We start from the raw sequence: 25,544 nt of genomic DNA on the forward strand, positions 1-25,544 counted from the left end.
TCATCGATGAGAGGTTTTGTTCGTTTTGATTTGTTTTGATATGAGTTTTGTGTGTTTATCTGCAAGGTATGTTCTCGTACTCAAACTTTTTTGTTGTTGTCGATTTTTGTATGGTATCAGCTTTTTGAAATCGATTTCTTTTTACCAACCATCTCCTATATTTCCATTTTCAATATTACTTAAATTTTGTCTACGCGAATAGATATATGTATACATAGCAACAAAATAAAATACAGAAAAAATTTAAAACTCCATAAATCATAGCCATTACATTTTATAACATCGCCTCTCTCCCCTCATTTTTTATCTTCTTAATTTTCCACTAGAGTGATGTCCGCGCGAACCCGTCGAGCCACCATTAATCAAGAACGACAACAATTCGAATATTTCCTCTTTAGCTGGCTCAAGACTATCTTTATTTTTTGCCGGACATCTAACGACGACATTATCAATTCTTGAGCTCTCGCTTAATGTAGGATCATCGCCTTGCGCGATACTAGGTTGTTCATATGCATTTGAGAACTTGACAAAGACATTATATTTTCGCATTAATTGCTGGATTTGCTGACCGCTTGGACCAATGATTGAGCGATGATAGGTCTCAGGTACGTAAAATGAAATCTCGGCAGGTAATTCTTCTTCGAGTAACTGCATGCCGTATAATGCGCCAGAGTAATTAGGTACCACAAGGTCAACAAAAAAATTGTACTCGGTAAATGGTACAAATTTGATCCACGCAAGAGCAGTTGACATGATCCGGTTTATTTTGCCGTTTTTCTTTCCAGCAATGAACTCTCGTTGATCAACGCTTAGTTCAAGACGAAACCGAACTTGATGCTCTTCATTAGGCCAGAATGGTAATCCTCTGATTTGTGAAATCGCCGACTTTGCTGGCTCAGCTTCACCTAAAACTTCGAATATGCCTTTCAAAAAAGAAATATCGGCTGTGGAAGTCGCGGAGATTCGTTCAAGTGCGTCACGAATCGACCTAGTAGGCGGAAGAGATTTAGGCTGGATCAGATATCCTTCGTCATCGGTGCGACCTTCATGGATCCAGTATCCGGCCGAATATATCTCGGTAGTCTATATTTCATTCATCAATCAACAAAATTTTTTCTTTTAAAAAAAAGCAGCTTGAAAGCAGAAGTCATACCAGTTTGGCGACAGCTCGAATGGTATTTTCGACAAAGATATTTGAAGCGCATTGAACCCGAACTACAGGCTTCGCCGCCCCTAGATATGGGAATTGAATAAATGCTGCATTTTTGCGCGATAAATCTTCAAGTTTATCAATTGAATGCAAAAGAATATGATCTATCTTTGCAATCGAAATTACAAAGTCTTTGCTATATACTGGTGTTTTTCTCATCTACTACATGTTAGCAAGATTCAAAATAATAAAATAATTGATCAAAAACATACCAAATCATCAATCATGTCTCGCGCACGGTCAACGGAAGCCTCCTGGCCAACAATAAAGATATCATCATATTCTCGCCTAGGGTGCGAGTCATCCATTGACGCATGCACGCAAGGAAATAATGTAGGCGTATACAGTTTAGTATTGGTGTCTTGAGTAATTTTCTGGAAATTGGCTTGCTCGCGTCCAGCTAGTAACGGATGCGTGGAAAACGGGACTGCGATACGATCAATGAAAAACCCGTTCAAGTCATCGATCAGCAATGCAAGCCGCGTTTTCGCAAAAGCAATACTATCAAGATCTCCATAAGTGAGAATATGATATGGCTTCCAGATTTCCTCCATATCAAGCGCAGTAGGATTCTGCGGACGCAGAGAGGGATCGAGTGTGTTTGTGATGAAGATACTAGTTGAAGTGAAATTTGCAATAGCTTCAAGTTGTTCTGCTACTAGTTTTTGAATATTGCCTTCTTTATTTAGTAGTTGGAATGTGTCAATTCCAACATGATCAATGCCAATCTCGTAATAACTTCTCAGCACGCGAGCACGCTCAGTCAAGACTGCAGCGCTTGTACCACTCAATGCGATTGTCGCCATCTTCCTGGATCGTTTATCAATTGTAACAGAAGCAACAACGTTCTCCTCGCGATTGATCATTGATATAGTATTCTGAATGGAGGCAAGATTGTCAAAGGATCGCAGCTGCGTTGGAGCTGCGCTTAACGATTGTTGTTGTTGCTGATGCTGTGGATCATTCCAGAGATTATACGCATTTGAAGAAGCAAAGACATTTTGCGCAGGCTCAAAAAGCACAATGTACGGCACCGAAAAAGAGACAGTCATAGCATCATAAGAAGTCAGACCTGAAGATTCAGCAGAAGCAGCAGAAGCAGCTGGTATTGAAGGAGGTGGAGGAGGAGGAGCAGAGAGGGCAGTAGCAATGGTGGAGAGGGATGCCGGAGAGTCATTCGGCGTCGATGATGAGGTGACCACCACCGGAGTAGCCGGCTCAATGGGAGCTGGCGACATCATTCGAAAAGGACGATAAAGGGAGCAGGGCGTTGATGAGATTGCGAGGGTGATGAATGAGAGGAGACGAGTGGTGCTACTGCTGCCTGACAAGGTTTCACAACCCCTGAAAATTAGATAAGCGATGACTAATAAAACAACTGCCGAATAATACTACAAAAAATATATGTGTATATAAATATAAAGCAAATACAGCCAAGAATATCACGATATTACGCAGTCGATGAAGAGAGAAAGAGAGGTGCATTGGAGACAAGTGGATGGTAAAGTTCCGGAGAAAAAGAAGCGGAAGTCTCGGCTTTTGACAGTCCCGTAGCGAAAAGCCGCCTTCTGCGCGAATACCAGCCAGCCACTGCAAAGTAATATTCAGATGCAGTTAAAATTACAAATAATACCACAAACAAATAGCAGTAATTGAATTGCAATGGCCTAATTATCCTGCCTTTGCGCAAAACTAAAGCCGCCCGTGAACACCGGCGATGACGTAGGATCTCGGTAGCGCTAATCCCGACTTGCCGAGCTTCAAAGAGGCTGTCGTCTCTTCCTTGTTCTCGACTCAAAATATCTTGTCTTCTCTCATCTTCTTGATCTCTTGTGCCTATCTTGCTCTCCTTCCTCTTCTCTTTCTTTTATTTCCTTTGACTTTGCAGAGGATGACCTCCTCGCTCGGCGTATGCTCTCTTCTCCTCCTTCCTCTCTCCTTTTCAAGACTAACTCCTCCGTAGTACCGCGACGTCGAGAACTGGTCACGCCAGGTAATTGCCCCGGCTCCCTCACTCGCCCTCCGTCGCGTTGGTACTTCGTCGTCTTCTGTTTCCTCCAGGTCCCGTCCGCAATCTTCGTCGTCCGCTGCAACCTCGCCTGTGCTCTCCGAATGCGCGAGTGCGCCATCGAACCTTGCCTCGCCTCGTCCGTCGCTTGACGTACAGATCTCGTCCTCGTCGATCGCAAGCCCCTCTACCGCAAGCCGCTCACGATCGTTCTATGCCCCGACTGATTCTCTTCTGCCTAGCACCAATAATTCCGCCGGCGCACTAGCAGTGGCAGCCATATCTGCGATTGCGTCCTCAACTCGCGTGCACACAAACGAAGCGGCTGATCACTCTGTCTCGCTCTCTCCTGTACGTCATTCTTTCTCATATACCCGCAGAGGAGATAGTATAGACGAGACTTCAGAGCCTTCAGATTCTTCGGATTTCGAAGACCAGCTCTCGTCTGCCAGCAGTGCTGCTGCTGGTCCCGGCCAGCGTCATCATTATCCGCATCATTATCCGCGTCAGCATCAGCATCCGTCTCACCACCACCATCGTCATCATCACTATAGTAGCCACCCGCACCATTCCAGCTCAGATAGACCTCATAAAAAACATAGGCACCGGCAACAGACTGATATAGAGAGACCTGTTTCTCCGCTCAGTATGATGCCTGCTGACGGTGGTATCGATACCCCTACACCTACGACGGCATCTGCCATCCCGACAGCTAGAAGCACGGTAGAACCACTCCACGACGACGACGGTGAGAATACGTCAGGCTCTAATATGATGAAAGTCCTGTCAAATACAGGCAGCGTTCTACACCCACCTCCCGAGCACGCAGAGCGTTTACGATCTAGTTTGTCGACTTCTGACGCTCGGAAACGCAGCGGCGACAGTAATTTACCCCTGGCCGAGAGAAAGTTACGTTCTCCTGGTTGCTGTACGATATGCTAGTGCTATTAGCTATTGTTGATGATAGAAAGGAAAAAAAAGCTACGTGAATGTATGATTAGCAAAAGAGCTGGGATCTGGATTTATGCTTAGGCAGAGCGCCGTTTTATTTTTCTTGTAAATATTCTCCTATATTTTGCTGTAAGAATGCAATTCTCAATTACTCTCTTTACGATCATTATTGTTATTACTACTGATATAATTGTGGGATATGTAGATGAAGTTACCTGCAGTATAAGGGGGTATTGACGTACGCACACTGTAGGGACGGCAGAGTTAAAAAAGTGCGCCGTTGTAGATTCTAATTAAAGCATTAGTACTACGGCGCACGCAATTGTAATATACATCTGTAATAAACGTGATAAACATATATCATATCATAACCAGAGGGTCAAAAGTATTGATCTCAGAGGTAAGCAAAGCAGAGATTACTTGAAGTGTGAAAGAGATCTACTGTCTACCGTCATCTGTGGCCTCTTTACGCAGATCATTACCTCTTTTTCACTCTTTATGCTTTGCTCTTTTTCTCTTACCTCTCCCTGTCTGCATTGTGTAGAATATACAGATGCACATACATATACATACATACAGCTCACTTGCTTTTGTAAATTCAATGAAATAAAGACAAAGCCATGAAATCAGCAGCTCTATGCATCCTCCTCTTTGTATCTGCCGCAGCATCAGAAGGCCTCACACCAGTCATCAAACACCGGACAACAAACGTGGACGAAGTTTTCTTTAATTATGCTGCCTGTCCGGCTTCAAATGCAGCCTGCCCCTCGAATCCGGAATTTTGCTGTCCCATTCTTTCTGAATGTGTGCTTACTTCAAGCGGATCATTGGCGTGCTGTGAAAAGGGCGCAACTTGCAACCTTGACGTATCTGACGCAAACTGCTCGCTCGTCACTGACAATAACTGTGGCGGATTCTGCTGCCCTGAGGTACGTTTATAGAATTATATATGGTACATCATCTTGTACAAGATATTAACAATCTGATTATGTGAAAAGAACACAGAATGTGACGTAGCAAACGCACGATGCCTACCTGGTGCGAATTGGATTCTTGACCGCTCCGCTAGCAGTACGTCTTCTTCTATCTCCAGTGCGGTATCTCTTACTTTGTCTTTCTCGTCCTCTTCTTTGTTGTCAAGTCCTGCATCTTTATCAATTCCATCCTCAACTTCATCATTAGCATTATCAGCATTATCAGCATCAGCATCAGCATCATCATCCCCTTCTAGTATTACATCCTCAGCCTCTTCTTTCACATCCAGCCCAAATGCAGCATCTCTGCCAAAAATACCAAATATATTGATGACTTTTGCAGTCACCATCACTTTTCTCTTCATTATCAATTAGAATAATCACGTGTTGTTTGCTGAACTTTTAAAACGCACGTGGTTTATGATGCTTATAATGCTTTTAGTCATAGAAGGGAACTCGCCGTTAGATTGAGCTTAAATGGCTTTCGACTAACTATTTGGTCTATAGTTTGGTGTTTTAGAAATGTGGAAAAACTGCTTGGTATACTCTGATTCCATTTGTACTTGAATTACATTAATGCAGACTATATATCGATATTCAGAACTCCGCACAAATAGCAACTCGAATAATAATAGAATACATTGACCACGTCGTAATGAAGCTTAGATCTTGATCAAGCATAAAAAGCGATGCTGCTCTGTTGTGGTTCAAAGGAGAGACGGATGAAGCTAAAACTGAGTGCAAACTTGCGGTAGCGTGCGGCTCTAGTATTTCTTATTCAGGGCATAGCACCTCTAGTACATTTCATTTCTTTACTGTGCTTTCATTCTTCGTTACTATGCTCTGTGAATTATTTAAAAAAATGATTTCATGATACCGGGGGTTGTTTATTTAGGGGGGGTTGAAGATTAGTGGTCAAATAGTGCATGCGAGGAGATTATAAACCGTCGCAGTAATCTTAACTTTTAAGCATGGAAGAGGCTCAATCTCCTGCGCCTCTTCATCTGCACCTTTTATTTTATTCTTCTGTTCATATCTATTCCTTTCTTTGTTCTTTACTACTGCTTCTCAATACATCCTTTATATAGCTGAAAAGCATCTGTGCCTCAATATGGTTGATCATAGTCGTACATTTCGTAGTGACGAGTTTTACGATTACGACAACCAGCCTGAATGTCCCTCCCCTTCTGCCTCTGAATTCGACGTATGTTGTCTACTGTATGATGATCATGTGAAAGAAGCCTGTGAACTGACTGGATAACAGAGATACGGCATAAACGACAACGATCATGCAAGCGACGAAATGTCTGGTCTCCGCCTAGACACAGTAGACTCCCAGGAGTCGACAACAGGACTTAACCGGATTTTCGACTCTGGCTCAGATTCGCCTCCAGATCTAGATCGCAAGGGATCACTTACCCAGCAAATGATGTTTACGGAGGCAGGCGTGCTATTAAACGATGAATTGAATAGTTCACTTGAAAATAGCAAAAGTGCTAATGGGCAGCAAAAAAATCGCACCTACATGCGACGATTGATAATAATTGCACTCGCAATTATTGCCATCGTTGCTGCTGGTGTCGTGGGTGGTGTTTTAGGTGGGATTATGTCCAGGAAGCATTCTGCGGTAGTAGACACTACATCAGTGGCAGCGCCAGCGACAGCCAGCAGTACCTCTTCTACCGTGGCAGCTGCAGTCCCTACGCCTGCCGTCACATCGACGGCAACTACTCTTTTTGCTTTATCTACAACAGAGACGACAACACGTTCTACTGCTGTTCAACAGGATACACCACCTGTGCCCAATGTCATAATGACGTCTACCACATCTACTTCAACACCCTCTGATGAACTCCCCACCTCATCATCATCGTTAGGAGCAGGTCGGACAGATGTCCCTGGATACATGCCACCTGAAAAAGAAACTTCCACCGCGACTACAACGACCACTTCTCCAACAGCAAAGAGCTCTACAATCGACAAATCGTCACAGACAGATAAGATCACGTCATCTGTATTGACGGCTCTGATAAGTACCCCTACTGCTACTTCGGCCACGCTTTCCAACGACGCTGCGAAAGCGGCAACCAAACAAAAGACTACAGTCACTAGCACTCCTGCGCGGACGGCGTGGGAGCCAGCTTCTACTACTTTAAGACTTCCAGGTGTTGAAGGGAAATAGATATTTTTAATCTTGTTAATAATTGTATATATCTGTCATTTTTTGCTTACGGGATCTGATTAAGCTTCATGTGTTTCTATAGATATATCGTAATTAAAGCAATGAAAGCAATAGTACATAGTGTTATTAACTGACACTAAAGTTTAAAGTTATCGTATTCGTGACCTGCGGCTCAATACGAGTCGTGACTCAAACCAGTTTTCTATTTCATTTTTTCGGAGTCCGAGTCTGGCTCTGAGTCCGGGGTTAATTTTCTGTCGATTGGCCGACAACAGCCCTCTGCTCTTCTTATATTCAGAGTGTCTCCTTCTTCTCAATCCTCCTCCTGCTGGTCCTCATATCGTTATCACCATGAAGCTCATCGCCCGTCTCTTCGCCACAGACCCTAATGTTAGACCGTACCTTCTCGAGCTACGTGCTTCGGGCTTCGTCATCGTCACCACAGTCACACTCGCGGTGTTCATGGACCTGCTGCTATATGGGTACTTTTCTCTTATTCAGTCTCTTTATTGGACTCACTACTGACGTATGCTGTTAGCATTGTGATCCCCGTCGCGCCTTTTGCCCTCGTCGACCGTATGGGTGTCAGTCAAGACAATGGTATCGCTCATCGCCTTTTCTTTTCTCATTCTCACTTTTCTGATCCGTCTTTCCAGTCCAGAAATACGTCTCCATCCTCATATTTGTCTATGCCGCCGGGCTCCTCGGTATGTCTCTATATATATGTCTACATATATATGTCTACATATATATGTCTACATATATACACATAGGGGAATTTGACTCATTAACGTCATCGTGCAGGCGCCTCTCCCGTCTTTGGCTATCTCTGCGACCGCTTTCAAAACCGCCGCCTATTTATGATGATTGGTCTTATCGCTCTCACAGGCGCAACTGTCATCCTCTGCCTTACTCGCGTCTTTTGGTTATTCATCATCGGTCGTCTCCTGCAAGGCATTTCTGCCGCCGCGGTCTGGACCGTCGGTCTCGCTCTCATCACCGACTCCTTTCCTGAAGAGCATATCGGGAAAATGATGGGTATTGTAGGGACTGGGATGAGTTTGGGTGGATTCCTTGGTCCCCTGTTGGGTGGCGTCTTGTATGATCGCGCCGGGTATTACTCTGTATTTGGCCTTTGCTTTGGTTTCATTGCCGCTGATATCTTTTTTCGGGTCTTTATGCTCGAAAAAAAGGATTTGAAGCTGTTTAAATCCGCCGAGCCGGATACCGAAAACGCGCAAGCTGAGATTGAGCAAATCTACGAGGTGTCCGAGTCGTCACCTCAAGAAGAGGAAGCAAACGAGACATCGACGGCTGCTGATGCTGCTGGCGCTACTGCCAAAAAATCGAAAGTTCCAGTTACTATTCGTCTTTTATTAAATAAGCGTATGGCGAACGGCCTCTTTCTCACCATCATTCTCGGCTGGGTTCTCACAGGACTCGAAACGACTCTCCCGCTCCGCTCCGAAGAAATCTTCAATTTTAATACTCTTGGCGCCGGCATGCTGTTTCTTCCTATAGCTATAACCTCTATGCTTGGTCCCCTAGTTGGATGGTGGTCAGATAAATATGGCGCCAGATATCCTCTAGGAACCGGGTTCTTCCTTGCAACGCCATTCATTATTCTTCTTCGATTACCTGACGATGACCGGGTTTCGCAAATTGTACTCATGTTTGCGCTACTCACCCTCTTCGGTCTTGCTGTCTCGATGATGCTTCCGTCTGCCATGGCCGAGATCTCGACTGTGGTCACTGACGCTGAAGCTTCGACGCCAGGAATTTTCGGTAAAGGCGGCGCATATGGACAAGCTTTTGGATTGTTTAATCTTGCGTATTCGGCTGGTAGTGTTATTGGACCGCTTGAAGCTGGCTTTGTGGTTGACGCGCATGGATTTAAAACCATGAGTTGGACTTTGGGTGTCGTTAGTTTTGTTGCTTCGATTCCGGCGTTTATGTTTACGGGTGGGTACATCTTTGGTAGTAACGGAAAGGCTAAATCGGATACTGATTCTGTGGAGATGTCCACCCATTCAGAAGAGATTAAAGATGCAGAGTCTGGGGTTTTGGAAGTAGAGAGCGAGCAAGTTAAGGCGCAGTAAACATATTTTGTATACCGCTTGATAGTATTATATAATGTAAATATATCCATAAATAAATAACTCAAGAATAGCAATAACTTTTAAGTTTCGTTTCACGATCAACACGTACGCCATTCAAATACCAAATGCAAAGTCCTATTATTACAATCATGAAGTAGTTAGTTATTAAACAGGTCATGATGCATGCTTCTGTCTCTTTTCCTCCTTCTGTCGTAATTTTTTCAATCTCTTGCGTTCATTCTTGTCTATCTTATCACTCTTTTCATCTCCATCAACCTCCATCTCTTCTGCCCCATCATCCAGAACATCTCCGGAAACCTCAATATCCTCGCGTTTACGCTTGCGCAGTACAGGTGGTAATCCCAACAAGTCGCGACTTATCCGATTCAGTTGCTGCACAACTGAATTACTCAAGCTAGCAAGCTTCCCTGCCGAACCAGCTGTACTTTGCTGTGTTGTATGAACATTTTCTTGCTCTGTGGAGGCGGCGGTGGTGGTGATGGTGGTAGTGGGATCTTGAAGTGTACCTAGAAAGGAGTCAAGTAGATGCTGAGCCTCGACGTCACTTAGTTTGTGAAGCGCAGTGACATGAACAACTGTTACGCCATTGTCTCTTCTTGAAGTGTTTAGCATTGACATTATTATCAATACTTTTGTGCTTTGTTCCTTTGAGAGAGAGCTGAGATTTAAAAAAAAAAAGAAGCCAAAATAAATTTAGCTGACGTTTATGAGGGTATGGTACATTTTAAACTTTTCTTACATTTCTTTTCGTGCTTGTCCCTTCTGAAGCTATTCGACTCAACCCTTTTATTAAGAATCTCAAGAAGCAATTACTTTGCACCTTTTCTTACATTTCCTCAAAAGAGTGGTGATTTATTCTGTTATTTTTGTTAAGAGAAAGACAGAATGCAATCACTTTTTTCGCTCGCCCGCGTCAGTGTGCGAACGCTGAGTTTACAAACCATGGTTGCGAGAAATACCATGCCTTCTTCGCTACGGTATCCAATTCCAGTTTCTTTCTTGCGCGATCCTTCATGTGCTGATTTTATTTATCTCATATATAGATACATGTCATCTATATTATCATCATCGAGTATCCTTTCAAACACTCGCTCGTCCCTCGTCTCCCGCTCTATTCTCGCATCAGACAACGCACTCCCTACCACATCCTCAATCCTGTCAAATATCTCAAATCAGCGACGATGGAAAGTTAGAGGAAATACCTACCAGCCGAGCACATTTAAGCGAAAAAGAAGATTTGGATTTTTAACACGTATGAGATCAAAAAGTGGTCGTAAGGTCATTGCAAGACGGAAAGCTAAGGGTCGCTGGTTTCTCAGTCATTAATTGATTTTTTTTCAAACAAGAACTGGTGGGCTTTATGTATATAGAACGAACGCAATTGTATTATTATTCATTATAATAGCACCCTAGCAAGTGTGTAAAATAAGCTATAAATTTACGAATTTACGCCATCTCGTCCGCAGATAACCTATTACTCATCTCTTTGAGCAGAAACGCATCGGCCCCCAAATCTCGCATTCTCCCTCCAACTTGCTCAGCAAGATGTAAACAGTCATTCGACAGGTAAAATTTTGAATCAAAACTATCCCCGTAGTGAAGCGGCGCCAATGCTCGATAGGTGGCTAAAACATAGCTTATCAGTGCTTGCAGCTGTTTAGCTGCCGGTGCAATTGACGATGTGCGATGCCGTGTAGATAAATCTGCCGAGTCACGCGTGAGACTGGAAATCAAACCTAGAATTTGCTGCGGTACTGAAGTCACGACAAAGGTCTCGTTAAGACTAGGCTGCGATTCGGGATCAAGTGAATACTCTGTTAAACTCGAGTTGCGAGAAGAGAATTTTGATGGTGAGCTTTTTGGAATTAATGGCTTTAGTTTCTTCCTCGGCTGTAGCGGTGTCAGGTTTTTCTTTTGTACTGGTGACGGTGCCGCAGACGGGTTGGGATCCCCATCCTCATCCTCGCCCCAATTCCAATCATCAGGTTCTTCCACTGTGGTCACGGCAGCTGGTAAGTCGATTTCCTGCTGTTCATCGTCAAAGTCTACATCAAAGTCGCCCCAGTCATCGTCACCAGTATTGTCCACATCTGCCGGCTTGACAGGTGATGCCGGCGCATCGTTATCCCACTCCTCGTTCCAATCGTAAGCATCATCGCTGGTTTGTGCAGGGTGGTCGACAGTAGCAGCCATAACCTCAATACTTCTTCTCCCACCGCTAGACTCTCGCTTCTCAGACGCCTCCTGCACTGCGTCAAATGACATCTCAACCCCTGTTCGTTCAACAATCTTTCGATCGCTAGTCGCGGCTTGGCTTACTATCGTCCGCGTTTGCACAAGAACCGAATCGCATTTCTTCTTGTACCATACAGACGGCACACGACGTACCCACTCCTCGAGCTCGAGTTCTCGCGTCCAGTGCTGACTTTTCATAAAGGCATCAAACTGGCGAATCTGAACAAGGGTAGCTTCAAATTCCGCTAGAGAAGAAAGATCTAACGGAACACACTCTTGCAAGTTGACATCGATCAACGTTGATGTAATTACGGAAGACAATTCGATTGCAAGCGAATGCGCAATTGCTTCTGGTAACATTGTATTTATAAATATGATAAAGTTTGATAGATTCTCAAAAACGGCGCCAATTGTATAGGAGGATGTATCAGCTGCGACTATTGAAAGACTCGATTTCGAATCAGATATTTCTTCGGTGGTGACTGTCAACGCTTGTGAAGTGTCGAGGATTTGTAGAAGAATCTTGGTGCGCAGCTGTGTAGTTAACGCTTTCAATTTTCCAGCATAATCGTATCTTCTTAAAGCGTCGGCTATATCTTCAAGTGACATGTCGCTGAATTCGGGAGCTGTACAAGAATTAATGATTGGTGAGTCGAAGAATCAAAAGACTAGAGCTTACATTCAACTGATTTATGAATAGTTATTCTCGAATAGTCGCCTTGAAAAACAATCGACTTGGTCCATAGCATATCCAATCGATGAAATACTTTGGAATCCAATGCATTGACTTCTTCTTTGAGCGTACTCAAAAGAGTAATATGCTCCCAATCAGCAAACCCGGTGATTTTCGATTCCGCAGATTTGAGTAAAGGGACTGTCTGTACGAGCATTCCTGATTGAAAACACGAGCGAAGCTCTATTAGGGTTGCTTTTATAAACCAGATCTTGTTTAATGCATCTATTCGAGAAGCTGTCGAGTTGTAAGAGACAGTTAATGTGTCTAGCATGTCTGTGAGTTCGTAGAGCTTATCGTCGGCATTCTATCTATCTTGATTAGCTGCGACAGATCCCAATATAAATAACAATAAAAAGTATTCAGACCTCGTGCTGCTTAGCAGCCTGTTCCAACTCTGCAAGCTGAGTCTCTGAGTTCTCAATTTCATTATATAACTCCCGCGACTGCGACAAATACATGTCCAGATCCCACGCATTTTCAAATCCAAGAGCCTCAATGTCTCCCTATTTTTTATTAGTTGACATTTGATTCTTTTAATAGTCAATAAACTGTAAAAACAATATAATACTTTAATGGAAGAGATTGTTTCGTCAACGGCACGAGAGACAGCCTTCACGCTCGCAGAATTAGAAATCGTGGAGTCTGCAACTTGCGAATCTGGAAATGAACCATTTTGCAAAAATAAAACAATAGATCTGACCACCGCTTCTGAAGCGGTCATTCTATATTCTTTTTTCTTTGTGATTCCCTATGTTTGGCGGTTTGCTGTTGTGGTGGATCTAAAAAGTGAGAGTGTTAACTTTACTTTATTGTCAGATGACGTTGACTGAACCTTGAGCCTCGTCTTTTTAAATACTCGTATAAATACAATGCTTTTTTAGTTAACAATCTTAAGATCTACAATGAATTTAATTAATAGTTCTTCCTCATATCAGTTCAGATAAATTTCATTAAAACTAGTCAGATTTTTTTTAATCATATTTGTGTGGTACTATCATTTATGCTGGCTGAATGTTCTTACAATTGTATCAACATTTACACATCCAAGTTTCAGTACATTTGACATATTCGTTATTCAAAAATTAAGATAGCGCACAAATACACAGAAAAAAGGAAAACCAAAAACAGATAACAAAGAAGCAGCTAACAAAAACCAGGGAACCAGGGAAAAGCAAGGAAATGCCAACAGCAGGAGCAACTGCATATGATTGTATGTATCTCGTACTACTAATCAACCAAATGGAAAAATCAGAGTCCCCGCTACCTTATGCCACATCGGCTCTTCTTCCTGGTCATAAAAGACAGTAAACAAAAACACACACGCAAGCATAATGTACATCATCCACCTCGGTTTTGAAAATCCGCAGAAGCAAAGCTGCCAAACAGATTTCTTGCGCTCTTTTGGTAAAAATCGCACAGAAATTTTTCATTTGGACAGTAGCTACTGCACCAAGCCGCCATCTATATTATGGAAATCTAGAATCTCAGAATACATCATAACCTTCCACTGGTCAACAGGCAAGTCCGCATCTAAACCGCGTTAGTATTTCATGCAATCATCTATACGCATATAGAGTTTTAAGAATTAATAGCATACCATTGAATGACCAGTCAAACTTCTCTTCAGCAACAGGTTCGTCCGTCGGGTCGTGATAAGGCGCGAGGTATTCATGAGCAAGTGCTTCAGCGGCAGTAATTCGTTTCCGTGGATCGAAAACCAGCATCTTTTCCAATAAATCAATAGCTTGCGGATCTGCATTCTTGAATTTCTGCGACAAGGGTATTCTTTGTCTTTTTGGCAGAGATTTTACAAAACGAAGGGTCTAAATGATACATCAGCAATTGGCGACTTTTCAAATCGTTCGACAGGTTATATATACATTTTCGCTGCAAATCGTGTGAATGACGTCGTCGGGAGGAGTTCCAAGAAGCTCAGTAATTATAGAAAACTGATTAACATGGTCCTTTCCGGGGAAAAGCGGTTTGCCGTCTAACATTTCGGCGAAGATACAGCCGGCACTCCAAATATCGACTATAAAATGCATTAATATATAAATCTCCTTACTTCAATCTTTTTTATTCAGCCGATGCATACCTTCGACATCATATTTTTGCCAAGTGAGCATGATTTCTGGAGCGCGGTAATATCTAGTAGACACGTATCCCGTCATCTGAGGGTCCTGGATACGAGCTAGTCCAAAGTCACAAATCTAATATAGTTTAGCAAATAAGACCTGGCAATTGACTTAAAGAATTAGCATACTTTCAAATCACAGTTCTCATTAACAAGGATGTTGCTCGGTTTTAGGTCGCGATGGATGACGCCAGCAGAATGGACGTACTTGAGCCCACGGAGGATCTGGTAGAGAAAGTACTGAATGAATTGCTTCTCGAGTGGGCGAGAGGTCAGAAGTCTGTGTAGATCAGTGCCAAGCAGTTCGGTGACAAAATAACTAAGATAGATTAGACCGTCAGTATTAGTGAATGAAAGGCAGGAACGATAGAGTGACGGACATGTCTTCGAGAGGAGAGATGAAGATGTCGGAGAGGGAGATGACGTTTTCGTGGCGGAGATGCTTGAGAAGCTTGAGCTCGCGGTAAGTTCGTTTTGATAAAACTGGCGTACTGAATGGCTTCATGATCTTTTTGATGGCGACGGGCTGGCCGGTGAGCTGGTCGCGCGCGGAGCTAATAGAATGTGAGTATTGAGAAGGATTTATGCACATGAATAAGCATTATACCTACCATACAAGACCAAAAGCACCCATTCCAACCGGGTTAAGATCGGAATATCTATAATAAGACCATTAAAGCCTGAACTAGCAAAAAGAGCAGAGATACGGTAAGGAATAGCAAAATACCTGCTTGTGATTTCAAAGGACGTGCCAAAGATTTGAGTCCTGCAGCAAGTTAGTATCACCCGTACTAAGCAATCTCATCCACACGAACCTGATAAAGTCTGCCATGATGAGCTTTCAAAGAAACAGCAAAGCACTGCAAAAGCCCGGCCTACGAGGAAAGGTAGAAGAATTAGGTGGAGAGAAACCGAGTGGTGATAATCCCAAAATACGACTTGCGGGAACAGCTCGATAGAGTGTGCACTAGTCCCAAAATGGATTAGCATATATGCCTAATTGTTATGACGTAGCCCTGTTCGACATCGCGAGAGCGTTTGTTTAAGAAATAAAAATACATTGAGTGTGTATTTATTATGTATTATAAATGTCAAGGCTGTATGAAACCATCTGAAAAGGTGCTGTGGTGAAGCTTGAAGCGTCCAGTTGATTGGAGAAGGCATATCAAGCTTAGTAATATATTACTAATATGAGATAGCTTTTGTTCGTATTATCAAAATTGAAGTGATTCAACTGTTGTTATTGCACTTACACAGTAAAATAACTTGTAAGCAGTAATGATTTTCTCTTCTTATTCCTATGTTCCTACAGTCTGATTGGCGATAAGATATGGCGCGCTTGTATTTGACATAGACGAGGTCTAAACTCAAAACCGCCGACTCTCTCATCGCCATCCAATATCGAAACATACTGCTTGTACTTATCTTCACTTTATACACAGTATCTTCTTCAATTGCTGTTCAACACCTTTGAGTAATCCTTAGCTCGTATTTGGAGTTTCAATTATCTTCATTTGTTTATTATTTTGTTAAAGAAATCTCCTCTCTCTACCTGCTTTTTCCTGCGACTTCTCGACTCTTCTCACGTTCTCACTCTCGCATCCACAAACCAGCCTAGAATGACTCGAAAATGAGTGACAACGAATCCTCGACATCTGATGAGAGTCTAATAGTAGGCGTTTGCGTCGTGGGCTTCCACCATACCCGGTATCATTCATTCTGTCTCTTCTAATCTACTAATTTATACTGACATCTGTACAAATATCAGAGGCCCCGAAGTTGAATACTGGATCGGTGAAAATGACGTTGATCAATCAACAAGGTGGCCTAATCTGCCATTTCAGAGCTTACCCGATGGTTCTCACTCGGTAAGAGTTTCAGAGAAATACTTAATCACCCATCAACGCCGTCCCTAACAAGCCGATAGCACGAAGAAGACTACTCCTACTTCACCCTCATCTACGAACCTGAGCCAAAAGATGCCGATCAAAAAGAAACAACATATTTTGGTATATCATGCAACCGGCAAATCCGCGCAACTGAGCTAGTAGTCAAATCAGCCGACGTCACCCGCTCGACCGTACAAAAATCAGTCGTTGTCGTAGCGCGGAAGCCAATATTTGGACCAATTCGCGAGAAGCTGGCTGTGGTCACCCGCGCTTATTTTTTACAAGCGAATTTTGAAGATCGCACCATCATCAAGAATCTATATGACAATCTTGTACAGCTGTTCCATAATGGGGTTGGTGAGACGGATTTATACAACGGAATGACCCTCCGTGAGCTCGTTCACAGGTTCTCGTGGAAGACTCTTGTTCTCTTCAAAGCATTGATTCTTGAGCCTAGAATTCTATTCTTTGGCTCAAATACTGAACTGCTCTGCTCAAGCCAGTTTTCATTAGTAAGTTTAATCCCAGGCTTGATCGAGCACCTGCAGGACTGTGCCTCACCGACAATGGATACATATGAACGTACAGTGTCAAAGCCGACATCTCTCCGAAGTAGCGATAGAGCTTCATTACTGGCCTTTATGGGACTACCTCTACAAGTCTTTGGCAAAGGTGGTATGTTCAATCCGTACACACCTTTGCAGCAACTCGAGACTCTTACTAGAGATGATACAAGATTCTATTTGATTGGAAGCACAAACTCCCTACTTTTATCTCAAAAAAAGAAGTTTGCCGACATTCTTGTCAATGTTGATGATAACACTGTTGAAATTCTAAATCCAGATCTGGAAGCGCCTCTACACTTAACAACCTGTGACAAGAGATGGATTGATGAGATTTCCAAAGCAGTCAAAGAGACCTGGGCCGATGGTAATATTTTTTTTTGAACACTTATTTTTCGTTATTTATACGGGTCTAACTCTCATAGATATGAATGGTAATAACAATTCCGTCATGTTTGTTGGTAGTGAAGACTATATTCGCTGGCAATTTGAGGATTATATAATGGCACTTCTGTCGTCTGTCAAATATGATGGATTTCTACAAAAATACGGAAATCCTCCTCCTCCTGAGGCTCTATTACCCGCAATAGGTATGTATCGCGAATAACTTGTGCTCCGTCTTAAATAAGCTGACACTTTGTTGCAGAAGGTAATCCAGCTGTGGACTTCAACCTCGACTTCATTTTTTGCTGGAAAAATACAAACAATTACAAAATATTCCAAGCGAACACTGATGAAGAACTTTTTGATGTGGTTGAACCTCGGCATTCATATAGCGGAGGTCTATCACTTGAAGATGTACAACGTAAAGTAGCGCAACAAATGCAAAATCTAGCACCTGCAAGAGAGGCTATTGCAAAGACCTTTGTCAGCGGTGGACAAAGGGTGTCAACTGCTTTCGGAAGTTTCTGGGGCGAAATTGAGAGCATGAGAGAAAAAGAAAGGCAGAGAAGAGAGACTCAGAAGAAAGAGCAGAAAGAAAAGGCTGCCGCCGCTGCATCTCCAAGTGAAGATGTACCAGGGTCGCCAGCGTCAGGTTCAAGTGGCACCTCATCGATCTCATCAAAAAGATCTCAACGTATGCCTCATAAGCTAATATCATTTTATTTTATTTTTCTGAAATTTTTTTTATAGATATTACCGTCTCGGATCCGTCCTATTTGACAAGTTGGTCGCGCTGGGCAGCCGATAAAAGACGTCAGGCTTTCGGTAATCCGAAAACGAAGCACTCTAGTAGATCAGCGTCAGCCTCCACAGTTCCGGCATTGGCTAGCCCAACTTATTCACGCAGTATCTCACACGATGCAGTACCGATTACGACGGCAGTTGGCAACGAATCAGCAGTAGGTGATAGCGGTGATATAGAGGTGTTGAATTTGCCGCGTGACGATGACAGTGATTTTGAAAATGTCACATTGTCTGGACCGGTGGACGGTGTAAATGAAAGTTACGAAGATGAGGATGAGGATGATGAGGATGAAGATCAGACGACGTACACTCCTGTGTCCAATGACAATATTAATCCCTGGAAAGGTATGCATGATTGATCGCTACGTTTGACAAAGATCCGTTGGTGTAGAAACTTCTCTATTAATTATTGTGCATTTGGAGGACCGACTATTATCTGTACGCATATTTTACATTATAATCTATTCCTACAACCATAACTATACAAGAAATAAAAAAAAAAGCAATAATCAGTCTCGTTCAGGTGATGAAAATATATTCGAAGTAAGCTGAGTAACAGCCGGCGGCGAATCCATTGGTGAAGAATCAAACCTCGCCTGGTAGCTTTTAGCACGCGCATTATTCTTCGGAGTAGCTAGTTGCGATGATCGTAGTTGCTGCTTCGATGGCTGCTTTGGAGTTGCTTGGATACCCCATTTACGATCTAGTACGCGATGTAATAAAACGTTCTTCTGCTGACTGCCGCCGATGTACGTCTTATTGTAGTTCGAAGCAGAGTTTGGAGCGCGCATACCGGCGTACGGCGAAAATGGGGACGACTCGGGAGTGTGGAAGGCAGCGGAGTCTTCTTCGTCAATAGTTGAGTTTGCTGGACGAGAGTATCTGTTTGGAGTGCGAGGCGCGGAGGAGGATGAAGTGACTTTTGTACCTGCCTTTGGTGGAGAAAGAGACAGATCGTCGTCGTAGACACCGTTTACTTGCGGAATAGAGAGAGAGTTCGTACTGTCAAAGGTGGCGTTCGTCGTCGCCTTGAGCTCTGTGCGCATTTCCTCAAACGGAGAGACCATATCAGCCCACTGCATACCGTTTTGGGCTGCCCCTCCGTTGACGATATCGGATCGATCGGCTAGAATAGTCCGCGGTGTGGATTGGTTGTCAAGGTTCAGGGATTTCATAAACTGAGTTGCGCCAGCAAGAGTGGCTTCAATCTCAAGCTCCTCCTCATCCTCGTATTTAAAACGCGAAATATCATGACCATTTCGATTCGTCTGTGGCTGTTGTCGCTGTTGTCGCTGTTGCTGTTGTCTTGGGTTCGGGTCCTGCCGCTGCTGGGCATACGCAACGAATGACGAGTCGTCGTCATCGACCCCAGTCATGTTTGCTGACATGTAAACCTCCTCGTCCATGTTCTTACTCTGCCTCGGCGGCGTTCGCATCTCTGTGTTGAGATCGTATTCCATTGTGGCCGAGTACTCGTCAGCCGTGACCTGGCTAGCTTCTGCAGATTGATTCTGATGCCGCTCATCTTGCGTTAGTTGTTGCTGTTGAGCTTCTTCAGCATTAAGCTCTTCGTAACCGGCAAGAGAGACGTTTGCACTCGATTCAAAAAACTCCTTCCAGAACTGCTCAGCGTTAACAAAATTATCGAGTAGATGTACAAAAAAACGGTACAAACCTTGGAAGATTGCCATAAAGCTTGCGACTGAACGGCATATTGTTCGACAACAGGCAAAATAGCAGAAGTGATAATTCTGTGAGAAGTACTAAAGTTGTGGTCAATTTCTTGCAGCGTGAGCGTGATGCTCTGCTCGATTTTCTCAAGTTCTTCTGTAAGAGACCGTGGAACGGACAGCGGAGCCTGCACCGGGGCTCGCAGCGAAGAAGCAGACGACGCTTGAGTGCGAGAAGTGTACGCTATCGACTGCCGAGGAGCCATGCTACTCTTGCGAGGATCAAGAGAAAGAGTACGGCGGTCCATTGCGTAGTGTGTTGTTGATGTTGATGTAGATGTTGATGTTGATGTTGTTGTAGACGCGTGTGCTGCAAAACAAAAAGTATGCAACTGTGCTGTCGCGTTTGATGCATATCTACAGCAGCAACACGCGCACGCGACGCGTCTCCCCTCAGCAAGCTACTCATTTACCTACAGACACAACAGCATTGAATAAGAGAGATGTAAACAATGGCAAATACATTACCAACTACGGCTACATTTTCTACTATTCATCTTGTTTTATTTCCTGCTGCTCAGGAGTACATTACCCGCGCGCACCGTCGAAGCACGCAGCTTCAAACCCGTGAGGATGTGCTTGCTTACTACAAGCTTATAGCCACAGGAACCAGGTGCTACGAGGCCGTATTAAAAGTCCGCAAATAATTTTTCGGACCAGATTAAATTAATACTAATTCTGAATAGGAACGCGTTCCTCCATATGTTGAATGCTTAGCTGCCTTGTGGTACTGCGAAGCGCTATATCTAGAGACAATTGGCTTCGACGAGGCCGAAGAAGTATTGAACAAAGCCGTAAGTCCTCTCCTTGCTAGCGAACTTGACAGTAAGAGTACTAAAAATTTTCTTAGATCGCGCTAGCTGCTAGAGTAAGCCCTGTATTTGTCTCAACCACAACTCACAAGCTAATCCGTAGCAGAACAATCTCCACGATGTGAAATTCATGATGTTACATCTTTCCATTCGGATACTGGCTAGTAGCAACTTAAAGGCTGCTCAAAGACTGCTATCTCAATGCCTCCGCGAGGCAGATACGTATGCTGTGCTCTTGTTTTCGTACCCGTATTAGTACTGACCGATTCCTATAGAATCAACGGTAAAACATGGGCGTTCACGTTTCAATACCTATCAGCATCTCTTTATATTGCCGCCAAAGACTATCAAGCGGGAACTAACGCTCTTCAGCCACTATTCTTATGTACATCCAACGAAGTCCGCTATCTAGCATTCGTCACATCGGCATACAATGCACTTCGCCAACAAAACACATCACAAGCCCAGAACTATCTCAGTCAAGCGTTACAGTGCGAAACTGATTATTCTCGTCAATACATACCCCAACTAGTCATGATGCGGGCTCAAGGTGAGATCATGGCGGTTTTACTTGAAGGAGATTTCGTTGAAACCGAAGCAAAACTCAAAACTCTTCACCATTTACTTGAAAATCAGCCTCTAGACACTACAGGCCGCTGGGTATCTTGGAAGGAAGATGGATCATTCATGGTCCCTCTACCTCCAGATGCCCATGGAAATAATTATATTCCGCTTAAATTCAGCTGGCTATCGCAGTCGCAGCTTTATGTTCTTACTTATATGCTAACCGGCGTGACTCTTGTCCCTTCTGCCTCTGAAAAACGTCGAGCAGTGCGTTATTTTCAGGAAGCTCTCAGGATTATCGACAGTGAAATATCAAATAATGATAGTCCTACTGATGCACCATTACTCACAATTAAGCAGGCTGCTTCGCGATTGGATTTCTTTGCGACGGCAAAATGCTATATTGTGTTCTACCTCTGCCTTGAAAATTTCACTCGGGGCGAATGGACAGCGCAAGGCTTGCTTTCTCTTGTCGAAGCCGCTAAGGCTGTACCGAATTATGAAATGAACGAAGTTTATTCCATCATTCTATATGCTGCTGGAATGTATTTTCAGGCGACAGGAAATCTTGCTAGTGCACTTGAATGTTTTCAATTACTCATGAATGTGCTTCCAAAGTCCTCGGAACTTGTCTTACTAGCAAGCATTAATTCTTGCATGATCTACCGCGGTGACATATTTTATAATCCTGAAAAGGCTCTTATTTTACTCCGCGATATTCAACCATTAATTGAAAACTCACCAAATCAATCTTTGAAGCTCGCATTCTCCGTTCTTCTTTCGATAGATGCGACGTCTCACACTACTACACCAGCTACACTAAGCCAGATTTCAAACTTGCTAGGCACAGCGCGTAAACTTGCGAATACGCAATTGACTACCGTTATTTTTTATTTAGGAGCAGCTTCATTCCCCGATCAGACCCAACGAAGCAAGATGGCGACCGCTGGTTTTTTCAACGCCAAGCGATCTCGTGATGTGCTGTGGTGCTGGATTACAGGGCTCCTACTCGCTCAAAATATGAGAGCCGAGGGTAAAGATTTGAGTGCGGATGAGCAGGAACAAACTAATGCAAAGATATATCAATTGGTTGAGAACTTGCTTAACGATAGTACGGTGTTTGTCTAGCTTTCCTTTGTATATCAGAACTTATTATTGCTATGGCGTTACGGGCTTTCTTTTAACATTTCACAGGTGATTTGCTAAAGTTATATAATCATTAATAAATTAATGACAGCAAAATTTGAAGGTAATATGTAACAACAAATCACAAACAGCTTTTTTTCTATTTAAAAATCGTTCATCGGCGCATCAACAAGTGTCACGCCTTCTAATCGCTGTAAACTGTCCTCAATACCGACATCAGCTACAGATTCTTCGCCCAGCAAGTTTCTTCCTTGAGAGAACGACGAAGATACACTCCGTCGATGATTTGAGCTTCCCATCTCTTCATCATCAACACCGTCAGCAGACTGTGCTTTCGCAGAATCATTCGAGGCTGACACCTCCATCGGCGCGCTCTCGGCAGCAGAAGCAGCAGCAGGTACATCCGCTGGCGGCGGAGACGCATCAGCAGTTTCGCGTTTCCTTGATGGACTCAATACTAGCTTTACGCTTGGCACACGATTATGGCCAGCAGACGGTGACGGCAATCTACCTCCCGGTACTCGCATCTTGCCATTTTCCGCAGTCAAATCAGGGGAGTCGCGTCCACGAGATTGTAGCATCTGGCGATTACGTTCCTCGACTTGCTGTCGACGCGACATATCCGACATGCGAGCTCTTCGAGCACTTTCAGTAATTGCGCGACCGTGGTGAAATAAATCTAGTACAAGTCTGTACGCAAACCTGTCGTCGACCGTCAACGGTGTATCCACCAAGGGCCGCACAAGAACGCGCGACATCTCGTGCGCAAGCTTAAGTTCAAATTCTTCACCAGCATTGCTTCCGTTCTCCTGCGCGTGCTCCATAGTAACCTCAATCAGCCGTTGCAAATGCTTTGTCAGTGATTTCAAAGTTATCGCATTACTTTCCGGGAGTTTGGCCAGGATGTTTGATATTGGGCCAATAATAACCTGCTTGGCTGAGCCATTCGCCTCGACTTCAGGTGTCCTTCGAGAATAATAATCTTTGAGTGCGTCGTACAATGAAGGATCAATGATGCTGCGCGGCAACTCGTAAAAGTATAGCTTTAGCACAGCCGCAGTGACAGAAGCTGGGAATCGCTCAAAAGCGCTCAGGTACGCCTCATCCGAAAGAGGGAGACCAGTATTTAGCAAACGCCGTAAATCATGCACTTCTCTAAGTGACACTGTCTCAAGCCAGATGTTTTGTACATCCATGTTGGATGGACTGGCCGCGTATACAGAGTCAAGATACCGCAAAGTGCGAGTAATTATTTTCGGAACAGACCGTTCGTCCATAAACTTATCTTCGAGTTTTATTCCAAATGTCTGCTGAGAGTCATTGCTCATAAGTGCATTTTCATAGACCGCAACACGAGGAGCAAAATAACCGGTTTTGTAATTTTCAATCATGTATCGCAGATCATTTTCTGGTTGAATAGTTTCATGGTAGAGAGTCAACTCGTCAATCAGTTTGCGCATATGAGGCATAGCATTTGCGACTGAAATCGAAAACACGTTCAACAAGTGTTTGATTTGGTGCATACGCTCGGTCTCATAGCGCTCTATCGTGTAAAAGTAATTGAGGAGGCTCTCTTCTAACCCGCATCGAAACTCATCCAACTTTTTGACTGCAGCCTTGTATCTCTCATTGGCAGTATGCTCTTCGCGTATAACGCGTTCGAAAGGCGTCTCGTTTTCTGGAACTGGATCACCATTGAGCGTAGCTGTGCCGGTAGCAACATTGACAATATTTCCTAGAATAGAATCGCTAAAGGTAGTCGTGCGAGAAAGAGTTGTATCCAAACGACCAGCAACTGAAAACGCTTTCGGTTTCCATGCGTAGTGCGTCTTGGAACTATTCAAAAACGAGTTTCCGATAGAAGCTATCTGTTTCAAGAAACCTGCCTCAATCAGGTCTTGCCCAATATCCTCCGCAGTAGCAGACTTCACTTTCATGCTTCTAATGATCCAATCAACAATCGAGTCACCAGACATCACGTTCTTGTATTGGCCATAAAACCTGGCTTTATATTCCGCCTGCGGAATCTCATCCAGCATCTGCTGAAGAACAGCAGCCATGCGCTCTGAATTATAAAAGCTATCTCCTATTTCGTAAAAGACTTCAGCGTCATCCTCATCGTTATCTTCTCCCACTTCGCCATCAGTCGTACTCGCCCCGCTTTGTCTGCGTGGTAACGACCGAAAATTCTCGCCAGCAGGCGGCACAACATTTACAGTAGGAATAGACGGAGACGATGGAACTGAGGCGGCAATTGGGTTGGCGGACTTAAAGGATGAAAGAGCTTCGTATTTGTTGCTATAAACCCTAGCACATTTGTTGACATCAGCCCTCAGCCGCTCGACCTGCTTGATTGCACTCATCTGAGTATTATAGGCCTGCTTGATCTTTGCTTCGTGTTCAACGGCCCATTTGGCAAACGGTTCTAACGCGATATTTCTGATGTCTTGAGAAATGCGAATATGCGCCTGGCCTTTAGACGAGATCTTTGAAACCATTCCTTCGTAAGCCTTTCGGAGACTAGCACCGTCGTCACGTCCAAAACCTGAGCTGCGTGGAGCGAATCGTTCGTCTGCATCGTGTAAGGCGACTCCGTACGACTCTTCAGCGCTCATGTATGCTGCCAACAGAGCGCTGACTTCGTTACTTTCGTAGAAACCTTGAATCATCTTCTTATGCAGCGTCGCGACACCTGAGGGATGCAAGCTGTTAGCATAGAGCGCTCTTCTCGTTAATTCCAAATAAAGAAAAAAGCAAGTGATAGTACTCACCAGTTTTATAGTCTGGCGTCCAAAAACTACCGCCAAATGTCCTATTCGTCGTCGTCATGCTGCTAATCGTTTATCTCGTTCCAAAAATGAAAATTAATTGACGACACTCGCGTTACAGCGCGTTATCGCGTCGAGCCAGCAAACAGTATTTACCCTTAATCACAGATGAAAAATGCACCAAAATGTGAGCCCTTTAAATTCTATGCCAGGGCCTTTTCAATTGAAGCAGACGCACAAAAAGCGTTCAGGAGATGATCAGAGACGCACGCGCACGAACGAGGAAGGGGTACCATGGCTGTCAAGGGCTAGTACAACTACTAAAACAAGACCC

At 43.8% G+C, this 25,544-nt stretch overlaps 13 protein-coding genes across 13 annotated transcripts; 7 read left to right on the plus strand and 6 right to left on the minus strand.

Annotated features, from left to right (window-relative positions):
* Positions 1 to 162: 162 nt before the first annotated feature.
* Positions 163 to 2,524, minus strand: V2V93DRAFT_371302 (uncharacterized protein). Its single transcript, XM_066910471.1, has 3 exons — positions 1,423 to 2,524; positions 1,154 to 1,369; positions 163 to 1,083 (listed from the first exon to the last, which is right to left on the minus strand). The coding sequence occupies exons 1-3, from the start codon at positions 2,449 to 2,451 to the stop codon at positions 304 to 306; spliced, it is 2,025 nt and encodes a 674-aa protein (XP_066765509.1). The 5' UTR covers positions 2,452 to 2,524; the 3' UTR covers positions 163 to 303.
* A 326-nt stretch (positions 2,525 to 2,850) lies between these two features.
* V2V93DRAFT_371304 (uncharacterized protein) lies at positions 2,851 to 4,422 on the plus strand. Its single transcript, XM_066910472.1, has 2 exons — positions 2,851 to 3,119; positions 3,174 to 4,422. Exons 1-2 carry the CDS (start codon positions 3,102 to 3,104, stop codon positions 4,158 to 4,160), a joined length of 1,005 nt encoding a protein of 334 aa, XP_066765510.1. The 5' UTR covers positions 2,851 to 3,101; the 3' UTR covers positions 4,161 to 4,422.
* Positions 4,423 to 4,475: 53 nt separating this feature from the next.
* Positions 4,476 to 5,915, plus strand: V2V93DRAFT_272765 (uncharacterized protein). The gene is made up of 3 exons (XM_066907174.1): positions 4,476 to 5,098; positions 5,168 to 5,592; positions 5,651 to 5,915. The coding sequence occupies exons 1-2, from the start codon at positions 4,790 to 4,792 to the stop codon at positions 5,516 to 5,518; spliced, it is 660 nt and encodes a 219-aa protein (XP_066765511.1). The 5' UTR covers positions 4,476 to 4,789; the 3' UTR covers positions 5,519 to 5,592; positions 5,651 to 5,915.
* Positions 5,916 to 6,045: 130 nt separating this feature from the next.
* Positions 6,046 to 7,479, plus strand: V2V93DRAFT_371308 (uncharacterized protein). Its single transcript, XM_066910473.1, has one exon. It carries the CDS (start codon positions 6,447 to 6,449, stop codon positions 7,323 to 7,325), a length of 879 nt encoding a protein of 292 aa, XP_066765512.1. The 5' UTR covers positions 6,046 to 6,446; the 3' UTR covers positions 7,326 to 7,479.
* A 76-nt stretch (positions 7,480 to 7,555) lies between these two features.
* On the plus strand, positions 7,556 to 9,495 carry V2V93DRAFT_371310 (major facilitator superfamily domain-containing protein). Its single transcript, XM_066910474.1, has 4 exons — positions 7,556 to 7,807; positions 7,864 to 7,925; positions 7,982 to 8,032; positions 8,130 to 9,495. Exons 1-4 carry the CDS (start codon positions 7,677 to 7,679, stop codon positions 9,422 to 9,424), a joined length of 1,539 nt encoding a protein of 512 aa, XP_066765513.1. The 5' UTR covers positions 7,556 to 7,676; the 3' UTR covers positions 9,425 to 9,495.
* On the minus strand, positions 9,411 to 10,123 carry V2V93DRAFT_371312 (uncharacterized protein). The gene has a single exon (XM_066910475.1). The coding sequence runs from the start codon at positions 10,061 to 10,063 to the stop codon at positions 9,599 to 9,601; it is 465 nt and encodes a 154-aa protein (XP_066765514.1). The 5' UTR covers positions 10,064 to 10,123; the 3' UTR covers positions 9,411 to 9,598.
* Positions 10,124 to 10,225: 102 nt separating this feature from the next.
* On the plus strand, positions 10,226 to 10,874 carry V2V93DRAFT_371313 (mitochondrial 54S ribosomal protein bL34m). Its single transcript, XM_066910476.1, has 2 exons — positions 10,226 to 10,422; positions 10,489 to 10,874. Exons 1-2 carry the CDS (start codon positions 10,331 to 10,333, stop codon positions 10,769 to 10,771), a joined length of 375 nt encoding a protein of 124 aa, XP_066765515.1. The 5' UTR covers positions 10,226 to 10,330; the 3' UTR covers positions 10,772 to 10,874.
* V2V93DRAFT_371316 (uncharacterized protein) lies at positions 10,819 to 13,187 on the minus strand. The gene is made up of 4 exons (XM_066910477.1): positions 12,985 to 13,187; positions 12,782 to 12,919; positions 12,360 to 12,720; positions 10,819 to 12,306 (listed from the first exon to the last, which is right to left on the minus strand). Exons 1-4 carry the CDS (start codon positions 13,135 to 13,137, stop codon positions 10,892 to 10,894), a joined length of 2,067 nt encoding a protein of 688 aa, XP_066765516.1. The 5' UTR covers positions 13,138 to 13,187; the 3' UTR covers positions 10,819 to 10,891.
* Positions 13,188 to 13,613: 426 nt separating this feature from the next.
* On the minus strand, positions 13,614 to 15,382 carry V2V93DRAFT_398286 (kinase-like domain-containing protein; the record flags this gene model as incomplete). The annotated part of the gene is made up of 9 exons (XM_066912549.1): positions 13,614 to 13,946; positions 14,014 to 14,239; positions 14,297 to 14,448; positions 14,512 to 14,626; positions 14,680 to 14,869; positions 14,931 to 15,104; positions 15,162 to 15,209; positions 15,278 to 15,316; positions 15,366 to 15,382. 9 exons carry the CDS (start codon positions 15,380 to 15,382, stop codon positions 13,858 to 13,860), a joined length of 1,050 nt encoding a protein of 349 aa, XP_066765517.1. The 3' UTR covers positions 13,614 to 13,857.
* Positions 15,383 to 16,180: 798 nt separating this feature from the next.
* Positions 16,181 to 18,136, plus strand: V2V93DRAFT_324839 (transport protein Avl9-domain-containing protein; the record flags this gene model as incomplete). The annotated part of the gene is made up of 5 exons (XM_066907485.1): positions 16,181 to 16,257; positions 16,319 to 16,418; positions 16,478 to 17,369; positions 17,428 to 17,592; positions 17,649 to 18,136. The coding sequence occupies 5 exons, from the start codon at positions 16,181 to 16,183 to the stop codon at positions 18,134 to 18,136; spliced, it is 1,722 nt and encodes a 573-aa protein (XP_066765518.1).
* A 432-nt stretch (positions 18,137 to 18,568) lies between these two features.
* V2V93DRAFT_347444 (DASH complex subunit Ask1-domain-containing protein) lies at positions 18,569 to 20,204 on the minus strand. Its single transcript, XM_066907910.1, has 2 exons — positions 19,866 to 20,204; positions 18,569 to 19,812 (listed from the first exon to the last, which is right to left on the minus strand). Exons 1-2 carry the CDS (start codon positions 20,166 to 20,168, stop codon positions 18,700 to 18,702), a joined length of 1,416 nt encoding a protein of 471 aa, XP_066765519.1. The 5' UTR covers positions 20,169 to 20,204; the 3' UTR covers positions 18,569 to 18,699.
* A 132-nt stretch (positions 20,205 to 20,336) lies between these two features.
* V2V93DRAFT_371327 (cohesin loading factor) lies at positions 20,337 to 22,569 on the plus strand. The gene is made up of 5 exons (XM_066910478.1): positions 20,337 to 20,555; positions 20,607 to 20,714; positions 20,771 to 20,788; positions 20,839 to 20,954; positions 21,008 to 22,569. The coding sequence occupies exons 1-5, from the start codon at positions 20,373 to 20,375 to the stop codon at positions 22,422 to 22,424; spliced, it is 1,842 nt and encodes a 613-aa protein (XP_066765520.1). The 5' UTR covers positions 20,337 to 20,372; the 3' UTR covers positions 22,425 to 22,569.
* V2V93DRAFT_336419 (uncharacterized protein) lies at positions 22,408 to 25,487 on the minus strand. Its single transcript, XM_066907729.1, has 2 exons — positions 25,214 to 25,487; positions 22,408 to 25,134 (listed from the first exon to the last, which is right to left on the minus strand). Exons 1-2 carry the CDS (start codon positions 25,269 to 25,271, stop codon positions 22,586 to 22,588), a joined length of 2,607 nt encoding a protein of 868 aa, XP_066765521.1. The 5' UTR covers positions 25,272 to 25,487; the 3' UTR covers positions 22,408 to 22,585.
* Between the last annotated feature and the right edge of the window lie 57 nt (positions 25,488 to 25,544).

Source organism: Kockiozyma suomiensis, assembly GCF_038497685.1.
Source record: "Kockiozyma suomiensis strain NRRL Y-17356 unplaced genomic scaffold V2V93scaffold_8, whole genome shotgun sequence".
NCBI classification, from domain to species: Eukaryota; Fungi; Ascomycota; class Lipomycetes; order Lipomycetales; family Lipomycetaceae; genus Kockiozyma; species Kockiozyma suomiensis.

What these genes read in the sequence shown, in the direction of transcription:
- V2V93DRAFT_371302 (XM_066910471.1), bottom strand. Translation starts at nt 2,451, where the DNA reads ATGATGTCGCCAGCTCCCATTGAGCCGGCTACTCCGGTGGTGGTCACC. An exon ending in GAGACATGATTGATGATTTG is followed by an intron (nt 1,370 to 1,422) that starts GTATGTTTTTGA and finishes AACATGTAGTAG; the next exon opens with ATGAGAAAAACACCAGTATA. An exon ending in TTCGAGCTGTCGCCAAACTG is followed by an intron (nt 1,084 to 1,153) that starts GTATGACTTCTG and finishes AATGAAATATAG; the next exon opens with ACTACCGAGATATATTCGGC.
- V2V93DRAFT_272765 (XM_066907174.1), top strand. Translation starts at nt 4,790, where the DNA reads ATGAAATCAGCAGCTCTATGCATCCTCCTCTTTGTATCTGCCGCAGCA. An exon ending in GCGGATTCTGCTGCCCTGAG is followed by an intron (nt 5,099 to 5,167) that starts GTACGTTTATAG and finishes TTATGTGAAAAG; the next exon opens with AACACAGAATGTGACGTAGC.
- V2V93DRAFT_371308 (XM_066910473.1), top strand. Translation starts at nt 6,447, where the DNA reads ATGTCTGGTCTCCGCCTAGACACAGTAGACTCCCAGGAGTCGACAACA.
- V2V93DRAFT_371310 (XM_066910474.1), top strand. Translation starts at nt 7,677, where the DNA reads ATGAAGCTCATCGCCCGTCTCTTCGCCACAGACCCTAATGTTAGACCG. An exon ending in ATGGACCTGCTGCTATATGG is followed by an intron (nt 7,808 to 7,863) that starts GTACTTTTCTCT and finishes GTATGCTGTTAG; the next exon opens with CATTGTGATCCCCGTCGCGC. An exon ending in GGGTGTCAGTCAAGACAATG is followed by an intron (nt 7,926 to 7,981) that starts GTATCGCTCATC and finishes CCGTCTTTCCAG; the next exon opens with TCCAGAAATACGTCTCCATC.
- V2V93DRAFT_371312 (XM_066910475.1), bottom strand. Translation starts at nt 10,063, where the DNA reads ATGTCAATGCTAAACACTTCAAGAAGAGACAATGGCGTAACAGTTGTT.
- V2V93DRAFT_371313 (XM_066910476.1), top strand. Translation starts at nt 10,331, where the DNA reads ATGCAATCACTTTTTTCGCTCGCCCGCGTCAGTGTGCGAACGCTGAGT. An exon ending in ACCATGCCTTCTTCGCTACG is followed by an intron (nt 10,423 to 10,488) that starts GTATCCAATTCC and finishes TCTCATATATAG; the next exon opens with ATACATGTCATCTATATTAT.
- V2V93DRAFT_371316 (XM_066910477.1), bottom strand. Translation starts at nt 13,137, where the DNA reads ATGACCGCTTCAGAAGCGGTGGTCAGATCTATTGTTTTATTTTTGCAA. An exon ending in AAACAATCTCTTCCATTAAA is followed by an intron (nt 12,920 to 12,984) that starts GTATTATATTGT and finishes AATAAAAAATAG; the next exon opens with GGAGACATTGAGGCTCTTGG. An exon ending in AGGCTGCTAAGCAGCACGAG is followed by an intron (nt 12,721 to 12,781) that starts GTCTGAATACTT and finishes CAAGATAGATAG; the next exon opens with AATGCCGACGATAAGCTCTA.
- V2V93DRAFT_347444 (XM_066907910.1), bottom strand. Translation starts at nt 20,168, where the DNA reads ATGGACCGCCGTACTCTTTCTCTTGATCCTCGCAAGAGTAGCATGGCT. An exon ending in CTTTATGGCAATCTTCCAAG is followed by an intron (nt 19,813 to 19,865) that starts GTTTGTACCGTT and finishes AACGCTGAGCAG; the next exon opens with TTCTGGAAGGAGTTTTTTGA.
- V2V93DRAFT_371327 (XM_066910478.1), top strand. Translation starts at nt 20,373, where the DNA reads ATGGCAAATACATTACCAACTACGGCTACATTTTCTACTATTCATCTT. An exon ending in GCTACGAGGCCGTATTAAAA is followed by an intron (nt 20,556 to 20,606) that starts GTCCGCAAATAA and finishes AATTCTGAATAG; the next exon opens with GAACGCGTTCCTCCATATGT. An exon ending in TGCCTCCGCGAGGCAGATAC is followed by an intron (nt 20,955 to 21,007) that starts GTATGCTGTGCT and finishes CGATTCCTATAG; the next exon opens with AATCAACGGTAAAACATGGG.
- V2V93DRAFT_336419 (XM_066907729.1), bottom strand. Translation starts at nt 25,271, where the DNA reads ATGACGACGACGAATAGGACATTTGGCGGTAGTTTTTGGACGCCAGAC. An exon ending in GACGCCAGACTATAAAACTG is followed by an intron (nt 25,135 to 25,213) that starts GTGAGTACTATC and finishes TGCATCCCTCAG; the next exon opens with GTGTCGCGACGCTGCATAAG.